Genomic DNA, 25,464 nt, shown 5'->3' with positions numbered 1-25,464 from the left:
TGGTATAACATTAGTTAAAATACACATGAGCTCTTTATTTCCTTTTTGTAACTGATCTGAAGAGGAACCATAGGTTTTCCTTCACTTCTCACTTCTCAGTACTTTCATTGTTCCTCATGTCATGTTGCCAACCTGTGATCACACACCCAGTCATTTCTTTCATTCTGATCTGAACTCTTTTCGGACAAAATCTTGGACCATTTATAAACAAACATTTCCCATAGTCATGATTGAGTGAACAAACTGAGAAACAACCTTCCGTTTCATCCTGCCTGCTCTTATCACTTACAAAAAATGTCCCATTAGGGTGAGAACGGGAGCGCGCTAGTAAGGGAGAATCTCTCTCCATCTTGAGCTAACATCCATATATATCAACAATCTGTCCGTCTCACTCTTTTCCTCTCTCATAGTCCTTCCTTTAGATCTGTTTTCCAGTATTTGCCAGCAGCAGGGTGAAAACAAGGGATCCTGGCACCACTGTGTCGTTTATGTAATTCTCACTGCCACTTCTGGTCCCCCATGCTTCTCTGCCATGTAGTGGCTCAGCAGACATAACGAGTCGGGGGGGGGTCAGATATGCAGACAAAAAGGCTGATATGAGCATGTTCACAGACACACACACACACACACACACACACACACACACACACACACACACACACACACACACACACACACACATCAATAAAGTATTCTGATTCTGATTCTGATCCATACATTTGGGAGAGCAGAACAGATGGAGGGACAGAATGGCTAGTGCAAAACCAATAATGAACTCAAACTGCACCTCATGTTGTCCCTGCTGGCATGTGTTAGTGTATACTGTGTCTGAGCATGATTACATTATGTGGCTTTTTTTTTTTTTTTAAATAGATAGACATGATTTTTCCATTACAGTTACACTTTATGTACAGTCAATTCCTGCATCTATAAAATATTCTATTCTACATTTCATACATATAATATAGCATGCCTGTTTCCTGCAGTCTTTCAAGAAGTGTGTTTCTTCTTCCAGCCACAAAGTTTCAGGCATTTATGTCCCCTCCATCTTTGCAAATTGCTGGTTAGTTTCTTTAGCACAAACAGAGCTGACACTAAACAGATATGAGATGTTTTGCAAACTTTGGGATACAACAGGCATTTCCAAAGAGTGGTTCTAAAGCCCCAGTAATGTTCACATATCATGTCTTAATTCAAAAATGCTACATCCAAAATGTCCAAGTTAAAAAAAACACTGTTTGCATGACCCACCTTATATCCATTTTCAGAATTATAGTGATCGTATAAATATAGTTGGTGACTAAAGAGGGAAGTTCAAAGCAACCTTAGAACCTAGCGGTCAAGAATGAGGCAGTTTCTGTAAGAAGGTTTGAGTTTCAAGCAATAGTCCTCTCACATCAAACATTCACATTTAAAGCTCTTTAAATTCGAGTTCCTTTTTAAAACTGGTGTTTTCCCCATTTTTACTCTGCTTCCTGTGGTCACAGTCATTGAGCACATGAATCATTGATCAGTATTCACCTCCAATTTTAGATCAATAAAAAACAAAATATAATGGTAAAGATTTTGCTAGAGGGTATAAATCCACTCTTACGTCTAGTCTCTGTAGGTATTCCCATTTGTTTTTATCTGAAAAAACTGAATGTAGGATTTATGTTTCTCGTATGCTCATATCTGCTCATAATGCTGGGCTTACACTGTGCGATTTTTTTCAGTCGCGCGATTCAGTTCATAGGTCACGATGCAGGATGCACTGCTTTCACTTCTGATGCAAGTCACACACAGTATGAAACTGATATTTTCACTGACAGTAACAGTGGCATAACAAAAGAGTAGTTTACTTTTCCAGACGTCCCTCCATAGCAGGCATTTACCACCAGCAGAGACATTGTGGATGGGGAGGCAACATTTCAGAGATACTGCGAATAACAATGATTGATTGAATTCAGTTGTCTCAAGAGGAGGTTAGAAGCTTTTAGAAGGCAAGGGGGTGGTTCCCACGTCCCTAGAAAGTGGGCACACAGCCATGAACATAAGTACTGACGTCATTTAATTTACGGTAAAAGAGTACTGATCTTGTGAAAAAGAAGAAGGAAAAAAAAGGCGTGGGGTGCACTAAGAATGTAGACTTTAAGGCATTTTTCTTTTTTTGGGAGCAGGTCTGCATTCCTGTGCACGTGACGAGCATTCTGGTCAGTGCACGCATGATGGTTTTCCTGTAATTTTATTTTTATACACAGCGCTATTTGGAGTTAGTCTAGATGTAATGTGAAACAGACTGTGTGTGTGTGTGTGTGTGTGTGTGTGTGTGTGTGTGTGTGTGTGTGTGTGCGCGCGCGCGCGCGCATGCTCACCAGTGTGTCATGCGCGTGTGTGTGTGTGCAGGGGAGCTGTAAGTTTAGTGGAAGCTTCCTGATCTAGTTATGACGAAGTGTAACGTAGCCGTAACTAGCACAGCTGGCATTCCCTTTGTTCTTGCTGGTATGTTTCAGATTCTCTGAGCAAAATCACATTTTCATTTGCACAGTTGGTCAGATAAAAAACGAAAAAGATTGACCATTATTACTCTCTCTAACTTGCTTCTAATCCCTTTTTCCTGCCCTGGTGTCATGCATTAAGGAGATTGTCCAGACCCTGACAGCCGGATAGACTCTTGAGTGCAATAACAAGTCATAAATGAGTGAATGCGAGAGCCTGGTTTGCTAACTGTGAATATGACAAACCCAAGAAACAGACAGACACTGAACAAACAGAAAAATCTATCATATCCTTCCTGCCTCTATTACTACTAATAAAAACATTTAGCCAAAGTAACCAAAGTAAAGCACAGCAAAGACCCTTGGAGAATAATTGCACACTGCTGCTTGCGTAACCTGAAGTTAACCATGATAACAACAACATAAATGTCATTGTAAGCACAACTGTTATAGAGACAGTACTTAATCAGTAAGTCAAACATTTATAAGTACCAGAGCTGTGCAGGCATGTTTTGGAGCACTTCACTGAGGCGTGGCTCAGCTGGTAAAAAAACAAAGTTTGCCGTTGCTTTGCAACCTTTGTGCAACTCTGAAATGCCCCATCAACAACTCATTAGTTACAAAAGCACATTCAGTGTGTGTGTTTGTGTGTACATGTTTAGGCATCTTTGTAATGACAGAAATTTGGTATGCCACTATAGTTGTGGGGACGAGCAGTGACTTATGGGGACAAAATGCCAGTCCACACGGGTTTGAAGACATTTTTGAGACTCAAAATGTGGTTTTAGTCAGTTTGTCTGTATTATTAATGATAAAACAATAAAAGCAATACTGTGTGCAGGAAGCACCTGTCTTGATGTTTGATGTTCGCACAGGCGTATTTGAAAAACTGTAATTGGAATTACAGATGGGGCTAATAAGGAGTCTGTTTCGTGAGACAATTATGTCCACCGTTTGGTGTTTGAATTTCTGTTTTGGGTTTTTTTTTGTTTCATGGTTTTTGTTTTTGGTTTTTGTTTTGGGTTTTTTTTTTGGGGGGGGGTCACACCTATCAATGGGTAAAGGGAGGGGGAGGATGTAGAATGTTCTCTGTGGTAACACGGCATTGTTCATTTCACATGTGCGTGCATTTGCATGGGTTCACTGACTGAGGCATGGCTGTGGGTGGTGAGTGTCAATCCACTGTAGTTTATGTATTTCTCACCATCATTTGCAAACAGTCCAACAAGGTGATAACAAGTGTGTCCCTTCAGATAATATCCAGTTTGTGTTTAAAAAGGTCAAGTTACACATCACCATGTGCAAATCCCAAACCTTTATCAGTTGATCGATGCACTCAAGTTACAATAGTTGTTCCAGTTCATTGTGAGGGATTTTGTGTTTTTGCTTAGAGTATTCGCCCATTTTCCTTACCGTGAGGTATTCAAATGAAACTGTGTAGAAAACACTCTAACAATACAAACGCTCTCCTAATCCACTTTTAAAGTCAATTAATATGTGTGAATAATATGATGAATTTGTGAACATAGTGTTTTCTTGGCGTGGCTCTGTAGGTGTCAGTGATATACAGCGGCATTAAAATGAACATTTTGAAAGTGACTATGGTGCATACATGCAGAAAGCTTTTCTGGTCTGAGGTAAGAAAAAAAAATGCCTTTCAGCTCTTATCGCCTAGCTAGCAGAACAGGAGAAATCACCTCCCACTGCTGAGCTGTATCAGTGTGCAGTTAATTGCCTTTTTAGAGAAAAAACAAAGGGGTATGTGCGTGTGTTTACTTTTTTTTTTTAGTTCTTTCCATTTTCTTTTTCGATTAACCTCTCTTGCACTACAATATGGTGCAGGGTCGGTGCCTGGAATTGTCCCCATAACCCTGCAATCCATCATTCAGCTCATTTGCTTAAAATGAAAGCAACAAACGGAATTGACAGAAAGTGATACAAACCACATTACACAGAGACGGCAGCACAACTAGATGAAGAGGGAGATAGAGGAAATGACAGATAAGTGGGAGTGATATGGAGAAAGAGACAAGGATAGGTGGGCTGTGCTTGGCGTGACGGCTGGATGTTCTCTGAGAGCTATAGAAGACAAGGTCATTCAAGGTTGCCTGTCGTGCTTGATGGGTTACAGTGAGTGGTGCTGATGGGATGAAGAGCTGGAAGGGTTTGGCTGGGGAGGGGGTCCTACGTGTCCCCATGTCTCATTTATATAGTTGTATATGCCGACACTGACACAGTGACAAAGCTCTGTGGTGATACATGCCTCCTCTGTCCTGATATGTCCAGTGTTAATGGCTTTGTGTTGTAACCTGCTATGTTAGTTTCCTCTAAAGCCAAGGTCTCTCATGGCTATTGCATTTGTCACAGTTTATAACCTTGCTTACCTCACCGTAAACCATTAATCCAGCCTCTAGAGTGCATGTTAGATGCTACATGGCTGTGTTTTAGTTTGTAATTTCAGTCAACCTGACCCTCTTTTTTATTTATTCATATATGTATATATATATTTTACACCAAAGAAAAGACTTCTTAGCTTTGCTTTAATCTTCATATGCTGCTGTTTGGTACAGTATGATAGGGTAGTTAATATATAATACACTCACGGTAAAATGAAAGTACACCCTTTTTCAATTCACCTCTTTCAGGTTCTTAAATATCAGGGTATAATGATAATCTGGTACTCAACAGGTCTCTAAATGGCACATATTTACTGCTTCCATAGAAATTAGGAGGGTAAGTACTATCCCATTGCCAGTCTTCCCATGAGTGAACAGATACCCAGGAAATTCATCCAAAGAGCTGGCCATGCAATGTTCCGAGAAAATGCAAAAAAAAAAAACCCAGGAACAATATCTCAGATTCTAAAGGCATCAGTTGGCTTGTAAATGCTAGTTAAAGTTCACGAAGAGTACATTGATATTTCTTTAGTCTTGTTCTGACTTGGACAGGTTGCATGGGAAAGATATTCTTTCTAAGTTCAAAGAATAATATGGCAGTATGGCTTAGGTTTACAAAGGATGTTTTTCCAGAAAGAAGTCTTATGACTTGTGGAAAAACATCCTTTGGACACATGAGACCAAAGTGAGGATGTTTGGCTTTAATGCACAGCAACCCATTTAGTGAAAGCTAAACACAGCATGTCAACACTAACACCTCATATTAAATGTCAAGCATGGTGGAGGAGGGGTAATGGTTTGGGCTTGTTTTGCAGCCACAGGCCTAAATTCTACCATCACTGAGTCAACCGCAAACTTTTTTTATATATTGAAGTATGAGGCAAATGTGAAGCATCTGTACGATAGCTAAAGCTTGGCCAAAGCAGGACAATGATCCCAAGAACGGACTGTCCATAAACCTCAGTGAACAGAAGTAATGGTGTAAAGAAGAGTGGACCAAAGTGCTTTCACCACAATCTGAGAGTCTTCTCATTTGACATTGTTTAGCTCATTTAAAATCTGCTATGATATACACCTGCATATTATGTTGTGGTATTTTTTGGCTTTTTTGGTTTTTTTACTGTATATTCATATGCTTGGCAGGCGTGAGAAAAAGACTTGTCAAAATATGTTGGTGGCTTGCACTGGGTCACACTCCAGACGCCTCTTAGCCTTTTTCCATCCATATGGTGCCTCAGAAGGGCATCAGTTAATGCACGTGCGTGCGTGTTTGTGCGCACATTTGAACATCCGTGCGTGTCGCTCTTCCTCTACATGTGCTACAGTGCAAGTGAAGAGAATCTGTTGTCTGTTCCATTGTCGTCTTCTGCGGTTCCAGCTGCACTGTACTATTTGAGTGCTGCAGAAGTAAAATGAGAACATTGATTTCAGCTAACGCTCAGCCACTAGTCTCTGATCCTGCAAGCCTGGCATTTTGTATAAGATAAGATAAATGTGATGGAAACTGTAATGCAATTACCATGACAAATCACATCCAGGGGATTTCTAGCTCAGCAGTATACATGCCATCCACACAGATACAATGTCCGCAATAATGCAGATCATCTTGACATTGCCGGTGTTGGACACAGAGCTACAAAGGCAGAGAAGTTATTCTACGAGCTGTGTTTTTGCCTATTTTGTTTGACTTCTGAAACTTGATTCAGTGTTTTAAATGTTTTTTGAATGTTTTTAAAGCTTCTTACTATGCACATAGTATGTCATACTTCTTTACTGTACACCAAAGAGTGCATGCATCACTAGGTGTATTCAGCTATTCGCAGTTAGACCACATAACCCCCTTTTGTTCCACTACATTGCTTGGCAGGTTAACCACTGTTGTGGTGTTTATTTAGGTCAGTTCCATGCTGACTGGAACTCTCACTAAGCCTCTCTGGTGTAGTTCCCAATTATAGTTAGGAATAAATCGACTGAACTGTTATAGCAAACAGATCTACTACATAATATTGTGTCAGCTTGATGAGATGTCGCTGGTACAATAGAAATCTCACTACAATCCCAGATTGGCACATTCTCATTCACCTAGAATCTCTTGCTACTTCCTGTTTCCTGTATGTGACTACTCTATGCTGTGTAGTTTCACCCACATCCTATATGTCCCCGTCACATTTTCTCACGAAAAAGAGCGCTTCAAAACGATACAGTGGTTTCCAGACCTTTATGACTGGAAATAGCTTAGTAAAATACCTAGTGCAACCGCATTTCTTAAACATGAATATTGTTTGAAATAATTATCAGAAAGAAGAAGCGAAAGGATAACGGGTCTGAGAATGAATATATGCATTCTCAGACATTTCAAACATTTTTAAAAGTCGTTTTGCGTTAACATAATATGATTCATGTCTGTGCTTGGGTTTCTCGAATACATGCCTCGAGTCTGTGTTTAATAATAAAGTGTATTAATTCTTTTTTTCGCCTGTTTTTTCTTCTTTCCATAGTGAATGAGTATGTGTTTATGGTCCAGGCCAGAGGGATCCAGATCAGAGAGAACGTGAAGAACATTGGAGCTCAGGTTCTGGAGCAAGTAGTGAGGGGGGCTTACAGCATAAATGGCACAGGTAAAAACATGCCCATGCACACTAGTTTATTAGAAATGTTTAGCACAAATGCTATCTTTCATATCCTTACAAGAGAATGAGTGCAGTGTCAAACAATGTTTAAATAAGGAAGTAAAAGAAAAAGCGCTATGGCGTTTTCACATTTAAGTCTGTTTGCTTTCCAGTGAGTGACTCATGCTTGCCTTTACTAGAAAAGATATTTTGAATGACAATGAAAAGCTGTCGGTAAAATACAGGGTGTATCAAAAAGAATCAATCAATTTCAAAGTCCTTTAGTTCTGCAGCTGTTTGCTGGTAATGACTGAAACACGTGCTGTTGGAAAAAGGGGAATTGTAAGTTTCACGTGATTGCCTTTTGGTGGCATTAGTGACTCCAGACATGCTCACCAAAGTATGGGACAAGTTTGACTATAATAAAGACATGTATTCATATTGTATAAATTACTGTTAGCTTCTGTGTACATTACTTTAGAAAATGTCCACCTCCTGAAATCATTTTCTTTTTTTATACACGCTGTACATTAAAGCATGAAGCCGGTCATGTTTTTTTTTTCACTTTCAGATTATTCTTATGACTTCAACTTCAGCGAAAGCGATGCTCTTCCCACTACATACCTCCCCGAGGGTTTCACCTACCTCCCCTCACAAGTTTGCCCTGAGAGGCTGCCCTCCATGAGTAAGTGCACTGTTAAAGTTGTGATTTTAAATTTAATTTGAATTCTTTCCTTAGAACCAAACTCCTTATTCTGTAACAACAAGTAGGTAACAAATGAAAAAAAAGGCTCTCAGTGGAAATGTTCCTTATGCCTCTGTATTTATTTGTTGTAGTATTGAGCTGTGAAACTGTTCCAAGAATATGTTTTATATTAGTTTTGATTGATGACGCATCAAATACAGTACTGTGTTATAGCACAAGCAGGCAATTTATGTCCCAGATTTCTCAAATGTTGCAGGCTTTGACATTTTCTTAGTCACATTCCTATGATCTTTTTCCTCTCGCTACTGTTCTTCTTTACTCGCACACCGTGTCTCTTATTTTCTCCCCCACGCTCTTGACCTTTCTTGCTTCATGACTGTTGCTTGACTCCCTCTCACTCTCTCTTTCCCCCACGCACAGAGGGCAGGTTGGAAGTGAATATGAGTGAGATATCTCTTGAAGAAGTGGAAAGATCTTTGCTGGAGGGAAAGCCCAACATTGCCCCTGGAGGCTACTGGAAGCCCACAGACTGTTTACCTCGCTGGAAGGTAAGTGCCCACTGAAAAAAACAATCTTGTGCGTAATGTGGCCGGTGAAGCAAGAAATAGAGTGGCTTCATAGAGTGGTTTGTATATTGTTAAAGTATGGCTCAGCAAAAGCACATCAAACAGAACTTTTTGAGGAATGGTGCTTAACCCTCCTGTGACATTGCAAAGAGACATTCAAGCCCTGCATGTTATAACATGCATGTGCTCTGCACACTTGGGTTTCTATTGAATTGTCACCTTTTTATAGATAGTCGAATGGTTGTGCATGACTTTTTCCATTTTGTATATAAAACATGCCTCTCACACAGTGCAGCAGCATTAGGTTTGTAGCGCTGGACCTGCTAAAACCCGCCTTTGCCCCACAATAACACCGATATATGTGGATGCTTAGTTGTTATGTTTTTTTTAACACGTTGCTAAAAGTAATGTTGGCAATAGTAATGCAAGAGTTTCTATTCTCAGTGTTCAGTGTTTCAGTGCAGAGTTTGCATAGCAATGTCAAATGAACAGCAAAACCTTAAAACTGCAATGAAGACAAAAATATTGTTTCCACAAAAGTGTTTTTCTGCGTTTCTGGGGCATTAGACAGCAGCAGAAACTCTCCATGAGAACACGAGAAAGGTGTGTTTATTTATACACAGAGCATAGCATAGCAGGAGTTACTTCATAAATTACTTATGATAAATTATCAGACACTGAGACAGGATCGATCTCACAGCAAATGAGTATTATGTATAATAAATAAGCAATAGCAGTTTAATAATGGTCTGATCTGTTGACGTCTATGCGTGTGTTTAGCACACATAATATCGGTCAAGTACTGTGACTGATTCCGGCATGTCTGATTTGAAGCTGTGAAGAACATGTGAAGCTTAGCCATAAATACTAGAGGTGGGAATCACCATACATCCCACGATACGATATTATCACAATATTTAACGCACGATACGATATTATTGCAATTTTTAAAAATATTTTGCGATATTCAGATTCTGTACATAAAGGTAAACTTTATCAATATTCATTTTATCTAATATCAAAGTCTCACACTCAGTCTTTCTCTCATTTCAGTCAGTTTTATTGTTGACAAACTGAACGGTTTGTATTACAGTCTAGTCCAACTTAACTGAATGCAACCATCTGGTACAATTATAGCTATTCTGAACTATGCAATTTGTGAAAACTATGCAGCCCCTTCAGCAACTGAAGAATTTGAAAGTAAATTAAAACAAAATATAATTTTACATTAAATAAAAAAGTTTTAAACTTAATTAAAATAAAACATGTCTTAAATTAAAATAAGCAAACTGTCATGTTTATTGCTGCAATAAAAAAAGTTAAACACATTTGGACAGTGAAGGAATGTCAGGATTCTTGCTCAGAAAAAGGATCAACATGCTCTGAAGTCAGAGCATGTTCCAGTCCACAAAAACTTTTTTTGTAACAAAATATCGATTTCTGCTGTCCCTGTATCGATACATTATTAGCAAACAAAATATCACAATGCTACACAGTATCGATTTTTTCCCCCACCCCTAATAAATACTATCACTGTAACAGTAGTAAAGACAGCACAATAACATATTCTCTACTAGGGCTGAACGATTATGGAAAATAATCTAATTGCGATTTTTTGCCCCAATATTGCGATTGCGATGCGATATGCGATTATTTTTTAAGGTCTTTGTCTTCTGTATTATTAAACAAAGACAAGCAATACATCATATAGTATGGCCAATACTATATTACATTAATTTTAAACTGTTCTTTCCTGGAAGACAGACCTCTGTTATGATGACATGAGGTGATGCATGAATTGATGACTGACATTTTTATTTAACTTCTTCAATCACAACAGTATATTTGAACATACACAATAGTTTATTTTTAGCTTACAAACATCTGAGCATAAAGTGCTGACAAGGAACCCTGGTGTAAACATTAAAATGAAAGTCAGTGCAATGTGCAGATTGCAGAAATATACATAAAAAAAATCAGTGGCTTTACCACACTCAGTTTTTCGACATCTGTGAACTACTAGACAGTCATTCAATTAAAAAATAATATTAAATAAATAAAACTAATAAATAAAAAATACACACATCTTACTGATCTCTGCAGTCAGTAACATTACACATAAAGTGCAAACATAATAGCAATTGTATAAACACACACACAAACACGCCTTTAAAGTTTAAAGGCGTGAAACTGGACGGTCTAGTTCTGATTAGCGTCACCGCTGTCTCGGTGGAGTTTAATAAACTCGGCCGTCTGCTTCTTGCTATCTAAAATATAACCAGACACTGGCGTAAATTCTCGACTGTCTCATACTTCTGTTTAATAAGTTTTCTGTTTGACGTTTAGTCAGCTGTGTGAAAACCAAGGAGGAACCCACCCGGGGGATTAATAAAGTTTTATTTTATCTAATCTAATAACTTTAATCTCAGCCAAACCGATTTACTCACGAACAAACAAAACACTGAAAAAAGCCCAACAATAACATTTTTAGGTTGTCTAAGTGACTTATATATTACGTTTAACCCGAGCAGCGAAACTCTGCGGTGATCTGAAAATGATGTGCCGGGAGTTGTGCCGTTCTCGGCCGCATCAGTAACCCTCGAGCTCCCGGCTAGCTGTCGAGCTGGTGGGTAGCAGACGCCTCTGAAAACGTCGAAGCACTTTTGCAAATATGGGATATCTTGATAAACCGAGCAGATATTTGATGTTTACACAACTACTTTCTCGCCTGAAAATATGTTAAAAGTTTATTTTGTGACCCAGAAAGATTAGTATGAGTAATTTTAAAACTTAGTAGCGGCCGCCATTGCTGGAAACTGGAGTTTGGCTGGGCCGCGCTATGAATTCTGGGATATGGTAGTAATTTGGACAGCCTTCGGCGCGTCGCTGTGACGTAATCGGTCTACAAATGCGGCCTCAGGAGGATGCAGCCCATGAATTTGGACATGTCCAGAGTATAATCGCAGCCTTTGCGGTTAGAAAATTGCACTTGATCATGTCGCGATATTATCGCAAATGCGATATATCGTTCAGCCCTATTCTCTACCTCAACAGGGCTTCAATCTCACCATGGGAAGGAAATGATGAGAGGAATTATCAGAATTTCTCCTCTGTGTACCTTTCCTTTTATGCCCTTTCTTTTATTCTGTTGCTCCCTGTGCAAATAAGATTGATGGAGCTCTTCTATTTGACATTCAAATTCCAGAAAAAGTACACATAAACACAAAGTACAGGAAGTAACCTAAATTACAGCTCGTGTTTGTGCTTTGCAGTATTGTTTCAGTCTTTAATCTTTAGCCTAACAGTACTTTTTTTTGTGCCCAGTAGAGTGATCTTGCTTTCCATCTGTCTGTATCTCTCTCACATTCCTTTGCCCCAAAGGACCGTGTATGGTCTGACAGCATTTTTTCCCCTGTTTATCTCATTAGCCAGCAGTCTCTCTCTCTCTCTCTCTCCCTCTCTCTCTCTCTCTGTCTCTTTCTCTCTCTCTTTTTTTTTTTTACACCTGTCTCTTTTCTTAGCGTATCCTAGCCAGTTATATTCTGTGAATATTTCACTTTTTTATTGATCTTCAAAAGAAAGTGCAAAACAAGAACAACCATTATTACAAATAAACGCTACACAGTCATTCAGCTGCTCAGTGGGGTTTTTTTTTTTGGGGGGGGGGTTGGACTGATCCATGTCACTTCTCGTTGTGGAAATGACCCTCTGCAAATCCGCCAATCTTGTGATGAGTCAGGTGCTAATTGGAATATTTTAGTGGTTTCACACAGCACACACTAAGATACTGATCAGGATGTCCACATCGGACATTGGGGAAAGTAGTATAATGGAACATGTTTCAGTATTAGTGTTGATTTGGACATGTAAAGGTGCTATCTGCTCTAACTCTAACTCTACTCTAAATTTATCCCTATATCTTTGCAATTTATTCAAGTCCCATGTTATTCTCCTTTGTGTACCTAGGTGGCAATCCTAGTTCCCTTCAGGAACCGACATGAACACTTGCCCATTCTCCTAAGACACCTGGTGCCAGTGCTGCAGAAACAGAGACTCCACTTTGCCTTTTATATAATAGAACAAGTAGGTTCACTTATTTTCACAATCAATCAATCAATTGAATTCAGAGGTAAACAACTAAATGAATTTCATCTCAAGCCACTGTTTTATGGAAGTTATAACCCATTATCTTCCCCCTTTTTTTATGAAAAGGCAGCTATACCAAAGTATCATCTTTTTTTCTTTAGGCGGGTACAGAGCCATTTAACCGAGCCATGTTGTTCAATGTGGGCTACAAGGAGGCTATGAAGGACCTGAACTGGGACTGTCTGATCTTCCATGATGTAGACCATCTAATGGAGAATGACAGAAACTACTACGGCTGTACGGACATGCCCCGACACTTTGCGGTCAAACTGGACAAGTATTCTTACATGTGAGTCCTGATTATTGTCTTTGGGGAATTACAGAGTACATGTGTTCGGACGCAAAAAATGAATCTCAATATGTATAACTGTCCCTCAAAGGCTGCCGTATAATGAGTTCTTCGGCGGTGTCAGTGGCCTGATGGTTAAGCAGTTCAAAAAGATTAATGGATTTCCCAATGCGTTCTGGGGCTGGGGAGGAGAGGACGATGACCTGTGGAACAGGTGAGGGCAACTTGTACAGACAAACACACACTGGCCTTTCTGATAGAGCTGCAGCATGTTGTTAACAGTAGTGTTGACATTAGGCATCCTCAAGTGATGAGGTAAGCCATTTGGCACATAGAAGGCTTTTGTATTATATTGTTTTTTCCCACTTCGGCCCAGAGCGTTTCCCCCACCTACACAACTCACAGGCAGCTGTACACACAGAGTAAATCTGTGTGTACTGTAAATACTGATTCTCTTGTATATTTGTTTCCATGAAATCCTTCCTTTTTGCCTTTACTATGAAATCTTTCTGATGTATTTGGAGCATGTTATTGACTATTTGAAATATTATAGCTCAGCTATCAGAGGCATTATTGTGATAATTATTATAGCAGGATCATAAACACAATGCCTTTTCCTCCCAACTGTGTACAATATGGATTAAAATTTTAAAAATGTTTCCGTAGGGTGCAGTTTGCCAATTACACAGTAAGCAGACCACAAGGAGACCTGGGACGCTACATGTCCATTCCACATCACCATCGTGGAGAAGTGCAGTTCCTGGGCAGGTTGGTGTCCTAGGTTTTCACAGCTCACTTACAAACAGTACATAATACACACTCCCAACCAAAGGAGGAAGCTGATAATTGCAATGAGGCTTAGACTCATGTGATGTAAGCCAGTCACATGAAAAGCCAAAGCAGTACCTTTGATAGAATTTCCACTCTTTTAAAGACTTTGCATGTGATATGCTTCTATGCTTCAGGGCAAAATTCCTGAGTAACTTAAAAATGGCCCAAAGAGTAAATGTTTCTTTCATATAGTTTTACATAGTACCACAGTACTAAGTGGAATTTATTTTTCACTTATTTAACTTTAAAATAAGCCTTAGATTTAAGCTACTCATATACTCATATCATTTAGGGATCTACTAGAATACATTTGCACATTTTATGTCAAATTATTTTATCCCCCCCTGTTTGAAATATTATTTTTTAGCGCTTTTTTCTTCTAAGCCCAGCCTGGTGGTCACTTTGCCTGACTAAACTGAGGCAGCAGGGGTGTAGCCCTCTGCCTCAGTTTAGTCAGCTTTCACTTTTACTCTGACACTTCTAACTTGAACTGTCTGTGATCATTTTGCGTGAAAATGTCACTGAAACAGCACAATGCTCCTTTAATTTACATGAATGAGGATATTTGTCACATAGTGCAGCTGTTTGTTAAGGAATTTCTGCAGTCCAGAGCTGTACTTTGGCAGCTCGCCTGAATGTGAAGGGTGGTTTCCATTAATGAAGTCGAGTAACTTTTATTCATATCACACCCTGATATGAATTGATCCAAAGCACTTTCCAGCTTTTTAGTCATCTAGTATGCAAAAGTTTTCTTCTGTTGAAAAATGTATGAAATCGATGGTACAACATAGCAGGAGACTAAAAGAGTCCAAGGGTATATATATATAGTCTGTGTTAGGCCTGAAGCAGACTCCCCCCATGCCAACTCTGAGATATTTTAGAGTTGTTTAAAAAAACCGCTGTGGTTAGAATCAGTGGCTGATTGAGAGGCAGTGGGCTCTTGCTTAGTTTTGTTGAAGCAACTGCTCATTCTTTGTCAAACTTGTAGCTTCGCACATTTAGTGATGTACATAAGTAGTAGATTACAATCCTGGGCCACAAATAAGGTATTTTTGGCTGTTTAGACAAGAATCACTCCATTTGGCACAAACACTGGACTTTTTACATTTTGCCATCCTTTTCACATGTAATGAGAGAAAAGTGCTTCTTACAGTGTTCTGTTTTCTCCTCTCATTTTGCACCTGCAGGTATAGTCTTCTCCGTCACTCAAAGGAGAGACAGAAGGTGGATGGTCTTAACAACCTAAACTACTCCCCCCTAGTGTCCAGAAGGCCTCTCTACACCAACATCACAGTCAGCTTGAGCAGAAAGCTTGCACCAATAACTGACTACTGACGTAGGCAGAGCTGGACTGCAAAATCAAAGTCCTTTGGGACATCAGCCATATCTCACCAGTTGCAACACTGCTTAGGACTTTTTAGTTGACAGATTTATTGCTTTATTTTGGTTGTATGCAAAAAAAAAAAAAAAAAAGGAGAATCAAAAGCATATGTTTGATAAATCATATAAGAAAATAGGGATAAATGCTGCACTTGTTTGTGCCACAGTCCATCACTTCTCTCATCTGGGCTTATCTAGACTTCAGTCTCCACATGCCTTTTGCACCATTTTGGCCTTCAGCATTCATTCCTCAATTCATTTTCTTCTTCTGTCCATCACTAGCTCCACGTGGCACCTCTGTGCTCGATGATTTCGATAGGTTATGGTACACATACGTTTAAGTGCACGCACGTATAAACACACACACACCACACATGCACGCAGAGTTTGGCTTAAATGTGCTGACATTGTCCTAAGGCTATGACTTTTCTTTTTTTTTAATTACTTTTTCTCTTGCACTTCTTTCATAAATGCAGTACGCCTGTGAAAACATTTGCATGCACACATAACACGACACATCAACTTTAAGCGAGTGGACTCTTGCAGCTGGTTCTGCATACAGTATGCCAAATCTACAAGAAAAGAGAGCAAGAGAAGACGACATAGGGAGTTAGAGGCTGTGGTTATATGTTGTATGTGAAATAGTTTTTCTTTCTGAGTTTAGAGAATATTGTTTCCTTAACCATCTCTTGTGTTTTGTCTTTCAAGCACACGATTTAAAGACTGATGTTTGCGTAATTGCATGGAATGTCCTGCCTGCCTGCAAGTGGCTGTATGTTGGAGTGCAATGTTCATCCTGTTAGCAATAAGCTGTAATATCAGACAGCAGAACTTTAGCCCTGACTTCCTCACTATACAGATGCAATAGCGCAGGTGCTAGCATGCCCTCATTGGACTAGAGAGAAGAAGTGACTGCGTATGCAAACTTCACACTCAACCCAACTTTGCCTAAGCAAACATGCCACCCTGTTCAGAAGTTGTGTGTGCCTGTTTGCGTGTCTGTGTGTAAGTGAGGGAGAGCTATGCAAATGGCCTGTATGTATCTCGTTGTCGGTTCAAAGTAATCGGGGTGACCTCCCAGGTCCCTTTGCTTCTGAAGCTTTGACTGGCAGGTTGCAGACCTCACTTGGCATGCGGGTGTGAATTCGGGCCAGGGAGAGATAAACGCTTGCCGTTTTTTATTTTTAGGTTTCGTGTCTTCAATGTTTACTCACCTTCATTGTGACAAAAGAGAATTGGAATTAGAAAATACTTGATTGCTGTAACTGTCACTGGTGTTTACAGAAGCATTTGCTTTGTTATTTTGCAGATTGTGTAGTCTTTGTAATACTGTTAGCCAGCCCTGCTTCACTTTGGGCCCTGTGAAAATACAACTACCATTCGATGGCTGCCTTTACTTTTTAAATGACACCTCTTTCTTTATCAACATTTCGATTGGGGGAGAAAAAAATACAGCTTGTCTCAATCCTTATCTGAAGTGTCAGGTTATAACCACTGATTAGCTTTGTTAGCTTGTGGCCAGGCTTTGGCTCGTGAGGTTTCTTGTGAAATTCATTTTTCTTTTGGTGGAGGAAGTTGCTCTAAACAGAGGTTTATGTTCAGTGGCATGCAGCCTTTCACTGTGCATTAGACACAGACTCTGGCAGTACATAGAAGTGTAATGCTCCTCTCTGATTTGTGTATTTGACAGTGTTGATTTCAGTAAAATCCCAATACTGTAAATGAAGTTCCTTTTTAATATATCGTACAGACTTTACTGTCCTCACTGTCTGTCCTCTAGTCATGCAGCTACTTCATTTCACACAAATCGCCTTGTACGCATTACTTAACATGTACCTTTTTGAGGAAAATATTGGTGGTTGACTTAATGTTGTTCCCACAATGAAATATGGAGCAAAGAGGCTGGACCTCATTTTATTTATTTTTTTGGATTATTTTCCTTAATTGTTCAGTTTTTATTTTATTTTGCAGTTAATGTGACAGTTTAATAGGTGACACAAACTGATATAGATGCACTGAAATGTAGTCATGCGTAATTGTGCGGGACGGTGAGGTTCAGGTCTGTGTAAATGAGGTATATTCCATTTCATTCAGATTCAGATTCCCTCTTAAGATAAAGCATAGATAGATAGATAGATAGATAACTGCTTCTAATGAAATGGAATGGGACCTGTAGCCTGGTATTAAATTGTAATCTCATGAGCAGACATATTGGAGGAGGCCATTTTGTGTGACAACCACAGGAAGAGCAAGACACAGAATCAGACAATGCTACTGGTCACTGTCTTTCACTGATCACCTCCATTATACTAATTGATGATCAATGGTGCTGACCTTCCAGAGGTCCCTTCCAGGGACTCTCTCTGCGTGCTTACTGGAACCAATCCCAACATCACAGAGGCTGGTATTGACAGGCAAAACATCCTTCAAACTTTATATTTTAATTCCAATTACAGGAGCAGATGTTGAGCATGTTTACATCCATACATTTGTAAGCCTGTTGCCTTTCCACCTTAAAGTTGATCCAAATTGCCGCAAGCAGAAGCACGTTTACTTCCTAGCCTATCACCCAGGAGGTGTCCAGTGGAAGTCACAGACAGTAGCAGCATTTTAGTTGAGTTTTCTTTTCCACGTGCGTTTGAGTGAAATGGCTAAACCTTTCCGAGGTCTACCTATCCTCCTAGGTTTCAAAGTTTCTGTTTTGTTTTGGGTTTTTTCCTTTTGGTTTTGCAGCACTGATGACAAAATTATTTATAGTGACCTTGTTGTGAACAACTGGTAGGTTATTATTCTAGGTCTTGATACCTACATAATGCACTGTATATTATATCTTTTTTATGTTTCATTGCTTTAAATTAAAAGCTAGGTGGACTTATAGCAAAAGCCAAATGGTTTTAAATTGAGTGTTCAGGTAAAGAGATGGACCACACGGGCCCTCTTAATACAAAGAGGCCCTCTGATTGAGGCCTGGTTAGGGTCAGTATTAGGCTCTATACTCCACAATGAAGAATGAGCAGCTTCATAAGCCAACACCATCTTTGAGGAGACTAGTACACAGCTTTGGCTATTTTGTGACCTTGCAACAAGGACAAGTGAGTCAGTACTTCTGATTTTATCTAAAACAGGAAGTAGATTGATTTCACTTGGTGATAAGAGCATGTTGGCTAGTCTTGTTCCAGTTCTGTCTACATAAATAAAATAAACCTGGTGTCAGTCCAGACCCAGACCAAGACTGCTGCTCACTAACGAGTCTTCATTGTTCCATTATCTCACCTCATCCATTCTGTGCCAGTTTAAATGAAGGGACCATTCTTTGGGCATCTGACAAAACTGGCAGCCTTAAAGCTTCTTAATTTATTGCAGTGTTTTTTGGGTTTGTTCTTGTTTTTGTTGTTTTGTTTTTTTTCCATTCAAGTTTTTATTTTATTTTTTTATAAGCAAAAATATTTAAATTGAAAAAAGTGCATATCAAGATAATTATCATTGTAAATATTGTTGTGTGTAGTGTTTTAGAAATTCTATAAGGTCTTAATTCACTACAGATGCTAAAGAACAAGGCTTCGGGAGGGTTTGGTTTGTGGGTTTATCCGGTGCCATTTAAGTGCTAGTAAAGCTTACAGAGTGACATCAATGTTTTTACATCACTGCTTCCCAGCACAGACTTTTTGTTTCTGATGGAAAGAATAACCTCATTTCATAAATTTTCAATTCCTCTCACGATCTCAGAGGTGTTCTGCATCCCGCAGACCTCCCTGTATTTTAACGCGCTGTCGCAATGCAAGGCACATGTCGTGGCAGACGGAGACGTAAAATCCTTTGATGAATTTAACTGTCCTTGTGTCTGCACGTGATGTTTCTTTATAATAGTGACAGCAGCTGAGATAAGGCGCAGGTCACAGGAGAGCGCTGCGGGATAGCAGTGTTTCAGCCAAAAAAAACAACACCTTATGCTTACAATGCAATGAAACACAGGCACCCAAACCAGCGACCACAATCCACTCCAAAATCCACACAAATTATTTTTTTGTATGAAAGCTAACTATTAAAAAAAAAAAAGAAAGAGAAACAATACAGCTAAATTTAAAATTTATCTCCTCTGATTGTAAGGAGAGACGATCTCCTTGAACTGAAGCCATTTGAAGCCACTTGTCAAAACTTGATGTCAGCCTTATGTGGATCCGTTTGTGTATCGGCATATTATCTTTTGATTATTGAAATTTGTATGATGGAGATTTTTCTTTTATACCATCATTGTTATTGTCAGAATACACCAATAAAAGTAAAACTTGTAAAGATAGCTTTCTGCCTGCCTGTGTGTTTGTTTCTCTGTCTGTGTTGAGATCAATCTCCATTCTGTGTGCTGACTGGAACGGCTGCCTCTTCCCAGTGTGGTCAGTGACTCTTAAATATTATAAATCACAACAAGGATACACTTCGCACACGACGACTACTTCACAGTGTAAACACGTACACGCAGACACGCTTGCTCTTAAGAGACCTTCAGTTTATATTTCATCACTTGAACAAGATGCAGAACACAAACTGGCCAAGTCGGTCAAGAGCAGCCAATACTGGAGCTCAGCTGGAAGTTGCATGCAGTAGCTTGAAATGACCTCTGCTAGGCTCCTTAATTAATTTTACTAAAAACATAAATGCATGCACAAGTGCAGAAGGGCTCTACGTTGACAGCAGGGGATATAAACGGCATCCTGTTCCTTCTAAAACTCCTTCCTTAACAGAGGTTTTTTGTCTGTATTTTTGGCCTGTGGATCTTGTTATTCACAGTTAACAACAAAGTTCCAGTATGCTGGGGCCAGATTCCTCTTTTTCTTTAAGTGCAGTCCTGTTTTTCCCCACTGATGTCACTCTGAATGCTCTGCTGTCAGTTAATACTGTACAGACTGGATCCTCAGACAAAAATGATCCTTATTCAGACCCTCTGACCTATCACCCAGTGGGGGGAAAAAACAAAAACAAAATGAGTGAAACCCCAGTGAGGTCATTTAAGACTCATTTAATCAAAGCCGCTCCAGCCCTATGGCGTTTAGCACATTTAGCTGAGTATCTCCAGCGGTTAACACAAGCGACATCTGATATTGAATTTTCTTATCAGAAAAGGAAATGCAAAAAGGCAGGGAAGGAACTCAGAGTGAATTCCACGGACTTTGTGCACCACTTCTCACAATGGATCCCATAAACTACACATGCACAAGGAGAGGGGTGTGCTTTATTATATGATGTGCTTGGAAGTATGCAAAAAACATACTTACTTCTCTCCTGCTGTGTAAAAGCAGTCCGTGTGTGTGTGTGTGTGTGTGTGTGTGTGTGTGTGTGTGTGTGTGTGTGTGTGTGTGCGTGCATGAACATAAATCAACATACTTAAAATGTAATTTGTTTTCTTTTCCATCAGTCTCAGTTCCTCCAGCTTCAAATTCACTGCAATCCCCAAAGCCCCTCTTGACACATTGGGAAACCTCTTCCTTACCGCCACTGTAACAAACAAAAGTCACAGTTCTATTACTTTTATCAGAGTTCAAATAAAAATAGCAAACAGATATTTCTGTTTATATAGCTACAGATATATTTCACACAGAATTCTACCTCTTTTTTTTCCCTCAATGGAAAGTCTATCCAGTTCACATTACAGTAACACTAACACCCCTTTATGTCATCTCCTTACCCTCCAGCATTCATAAATCTGTTGACCAACCACTACAATGCATCATCACCTATTTCTACAATTTTTTTAATGGTTGCAAAGTAAGTTGTTTGTGCTGTATACAATTTTAGATACACAGAAAGTCTTCACTTACTAAATATATCTGTCATAGTTTCCTTATCAAGAGCAGTTCTTCGCTCTGCGCCATTGTCCATTTTGCTCTGTCCTCCTATAAAAAGCATGAATATTTGAGTGTCTGACTAGTTTTAGATTTCCAAAAATCTGATCTTTGTTCATCTACACATTTGAACTACAATAATATGCTTTTGAGAGATACTTTTATGGATACTTTTTGGTAAATAAACTGGTGACCTGTTCTAACGTTTGAATCTAAGGTTTATTTTTTAGCACCTGGCGGCTCTTTTTTGCTTCTCATCCATACAAAAATCTGCCTACTCTTTCACGTAATTCAGTTTATTTTGAAAAGTCTCAACAGGATCTTGAGCTTTATTGTGAAAGGTTTATTTGGAAAATAAACAAGTGGACACGGGATGGTTTTACCGTGGTTGTAGCTAACGACAAGGCATAAAGATAGTCGCTTGTCCATCCCTAGTGTGGTTATATTAAATATAAGAGAAAGAGAGAACTTTAAGAAATTAATATAACCACTACAGTGACCATCAAAACAATGAAAAAAATATTGCCATAAACAGTTTATTTTGCGACACCTAGTGTAAAATGAATCGATAGACGTTTTTATATTGTCATCCGATATATATATATCGTTATATCGAACAGCCCTAATATGAACTTATTTAGAACTTACCAGAATGAAAATGTCTGTAGCACAACAACAGATATCTGTGGATGGTAGAGAACTGGATATAGCTCGTCTCACAGCTGCTATCCAGGCTAGTTGCCTTCTTTTGGTAGTATCCAATACATAAGCTCCCTCACGTTGCTTCCAGGTGGGGAAAGAATAAAACGTGAGCCAATTTTCCCTTCCCGATCGTGCATCTAACATTACAACCCCCAAAACAGCAAGGTGAACCATTGTTGATGCTTTCGCTCCTTAAGCCCTTTGTTTGGCAGGGAATTCTGGGAAGATGGCGGAGTGAGCGGTTCAACTTGAGTGGGCTCCGAGGCTTTTCCTGAAAAGAACCTCCTTTACAGTGGGGCAAAAAAGTATTTAGTCAGCCACCGATTGTGCAAGTTCCCCCACTTAAAATGATGACAGAGGTCAGTAATTTGCACCAGAGGTACACTTCAACTATGAGAGACAGAATGTGAAAATGGCCAAGACCAAAGAGCTTTCGAAGGACACCAGGAAAAGTATTGTAGACCTGCACCAGACTGGGAAGAGTGAATCTACAATAGGCAAGCAGCTTGGTGTGAAAAAAATCAACTGTGGGAGCAATCATCAGAAAATGGAAGACATACCACTGATAACCTCCATCCCTCCCTCCAGGCCTGTCTGAAGTTTGCCAGAGAGCACATGGATGATACAGCAGAGGATTGGGAGAATGTCATGTGGTCAGATGAAACCAAAGTAGAACTTTTTGGTATAAACTCAACTCGTCGTGTTTGGAGGAAGAAGAATACTGAGTTGCATCCCAAGAACACCATACCTACTGTGAAGCATGGGGGTGGCAACATCATGCTATGGGGCTGTTTTTCTGCCAAGGGGACAGGACGACTGATCCGTGTTAAGGACAGAATGAATGGGGCCATGTATCGTGAGATTTTGAGCCAAAACCTCCTTCCATCAGTGAGAACTTTGAAGATGAAACGAGGCTGGGTCTTCCAACATGACAATGATCCAAAACACACCGCCCGGGCAACAAAGGAGTGGCTCCGTAAGAAGCATTTGAAAGTCCTGGAGTGGCCTAGCCAGTCTCCAGACCTCAACCCCATAGAAAATCTGTGGCTAGAGTTGAAAGTCCGTGTTGCTCAGCGACAGCCCCAAAACATCACTGCTCTCGAGAAGATCTGCATGGAGGAATGAGCCAAAATACCAGCTACTGTGTGTGCAAACCTGGTAAAGACCTATAGTAAATGTTTGACCTCTGTTATTGCCAACAAAGGTTATGTTACAAAGTATTGACTTGTATTTTTCTTATTGACCAAATACTTATTTTCCACCCTGATTTACGAATAAATTCTTTACAAATCCTACCATGTGGATTCATGGATTTTTTTTTCACATTCTGTCTCTCACAGTTGAAGTGTACCTCTGGTGCAAATTACTGACCTCTGTCATCATTTTAAGTGGGGGAACTTGCACAATCGGTGGCTGACTAAATACTTTTTTGCCCCACTGTATACTGTAAAATCACAAAATACTTGCTATTCTAATTTTCCTGCCTGTGTCAAAAGGTCTATGTTCCTTATTACTTTACCCTAGAAACTTTTATTTTCTCACTGTAAAGTTATGATGACTTGCTTCAACCCCTTTTGTAATGTAAATTGTTACAATTCTGGTCTGTTTCCTTGACTTGTTTTGTATATGAAAATTTCTTTCAATAAAAAAAAAAAAAAAAAAAGCCCTTTGTTTGGCCTGCTAAAATGGCGCCCCGGCGGTCACGCCCCCTGCCGTGACATCACGCTCCAAAGCCCCATAGACAATAGAACCAAATTTTTTAAAAAAAGAATGTTGCTGTTACGTTATGTTATGACATCATCATGATGATCAAAGGCATTTCATATGGCTTTGATCTGTGAATCCTTAAATCCGGGTAAGAAGCCCAAGCTTTCATGCGGTTTACTTGTAACACTCGATATTGCAGCATTGAGAAAAATTTTAAAACAGTTGAATCTTTAAGACAGTCACTTCATCAACACTCTGACATGTCTCAGAGTAAACACGGCAAAAGCCAAAAAGCTTACGCTGGCTTTACTACAATGGACCACCAAAATCCAGAGACAAATTCTGATGAAACACATTTCCAGCTTCCACTCAAGAGGAAGCGAGGCCCGGATTATGTTGCACAGAATTGCAGAATTGCCGACAGCTGCTCTCCACCAAGGAAAAAAAGACGAATCTGTGAAGAAAAAACTGTGTTGAAAAGACGATACAGTCAGATTTCCAAAGGCAGCAAAAACAACTCTGAGAGCTACTCTCCAGAGAGAAAGAGGATGAGAATAGACACTGAGAAAAAAGAAACAGCAGTGACTCGGAGCATCCAAAAAAGTTCTTCTTCAAGGACTATCCAACTCCAAGTTCAGAAAAAGAACGATATGAACTTGAGTGATACCAAAAACTCTCAAAACATACCAAAAGACAACAAGAGGCCAGAACAAGCAGCAGTGACACAGAGCATCCAATAAAGTTCTTCGCCAAGGTCTCTCCAACACCAAGTTGAGAAAATGGACGTTACGACCTTGAGCGATACCAAAAGCTCTGAAATCACACTCAAATACAACAAAAGGCCAGAACAAGCAGCAGTGACAGAGAGCATCCAAAAAAGTTGGATGCCAAGGTCTATCCAACACCAAGTTGAGAAAATGGACGTTACGACCTCAAGCGATGCCAAAAGCTCTGAAAACACTCCAAAATACAACAATAGGCCAGTACAAGCAGCAGTGACACAGAGAATGCAAAAAAGTTCTTCACCAAGGTCTCTCCAACACCAAGTTGAGAAAATGGACGTTACGACCTTGAGCAATACCAAAAGCTCTGAAATCACACTGAAATACAACAAAAGGCCAGAACAAGCAGCAGTGACAGAGAGCATCCAAAAAAGTTGGATGCCAAGGTCTATCCAACACTAAGTTGAGAAAATGGACGTTACGACCTTGAGCGATACCAAAAGCTCTGAAATCACACTCAAATACAACAAGAGGCCAGAACAATCAGTAGTGACATAGAACAGCCAAAAAAGTTGGACGCCAAGGTGTATTCAACACCATGTTGAGAAAATGGACGTTACGACCTTGAGCAATACCAAAAGCTCTGAAATCACACTGAAATACAACAAAAGGCCAGAACAAGCAGCAGTGACAGAGAGCATCCAAAAAAGTTGGATGCCAAGGTCTATCCAACACCAAGTTGAGAAAATGGACGTTACGACCTTGAGCAATACCAAAAGCTCTGAAATCACACTGAAATACAACAAAAGGCCAGAACAAGCAGCAGTGACAGAGAGCATCCAAAAAAGTTGGATGCCAAGGTCTATCCAACACTAAGTTGAGAAAATGGACGTTACGACCTTGAGCGATACCAAAAGCTCTGAAATCACACTCAAATACAACAAGAGGCCAGAACAATCAGTAGTGACATAGAACAGCCAAAAAAGTTGGACGCCAAGGTGTATTCAACACCATGTTGAGAAAATGGACGTTACGACCTCAAGCGATACCAAAAGCTCTGAAAACACTCCAAAATACAACAATAGGCCAGTACAAG

The 25,464-nt window shown here is 39.7% G+C and overlaps 1 protein-coding gene across 2 annotated transcripts in view; it reads left to right on the top strand.

Moving 5' to 3' along the window:
• The window catches only part of b4galt5 (UDP-Gal:betaGlcNAc beta 1,4- galactosyltransferase, polypeptide 5), a 36,425-nt gene extending 16,956 nt beyond the window's left edge, over positions 1–19,469 (top strand). For both annotated transcript variants that reach the window (XM_082519067.1, XM_082519066.1), the window contains exons 2-9: positions 7,372–7,491; positions 8,054–8,167; positions 8,609–8,736; positions 12,721–12,837; positions 13,002–13,189; positions 13,281–13,403; positions 13,856–13,957; positions 15,208–19,469. In XM_082519067.1, the coding sequence (XP_082375193.1) occupies positions 7,389–7,491; positions 8,054–8,167; positions 8,609–8,736; positions 12,721–12,837; positions 13,002–13,189; positions 13,281–13,403; positions 13,856–13,957; positions 15,208–15,355 (1,023 nt within the window). In that variant the 5' untranslated portion in view covers positions 7,372–7,388 and the 3' untranslated portion in view covers positions 15,356–19,469. The remainder of the gene's footprint in view (positions 1–7,371; positions 7,492–8,053; positions 8,168–8,608; positions 8,737–12,720; positions 12,838–13,001; positions 13,190–13,280; positions 13,404–13,855; positions 13,958–15,207) is intronic.
• Positions 19,470–25,464: the final 5,995 nt, after the last annotated feature.

This window comes from Aulonocara stuartgranti (genome assembly GCF_965226115.1).
Source record: "Aulonocara stuartgranti genome assembly, chromosome: 20".
NCBI lineage: Eukaryota > Metazoa > Chordata > Actinopteri > Cichliformes > Cichlidae > Aulonocara > Aulonocara stuartgranti.
Note: the sequence above shows the minus strand (reverse complement) of the source record. Positions and strands in the feature narration are given on the sequence as shown.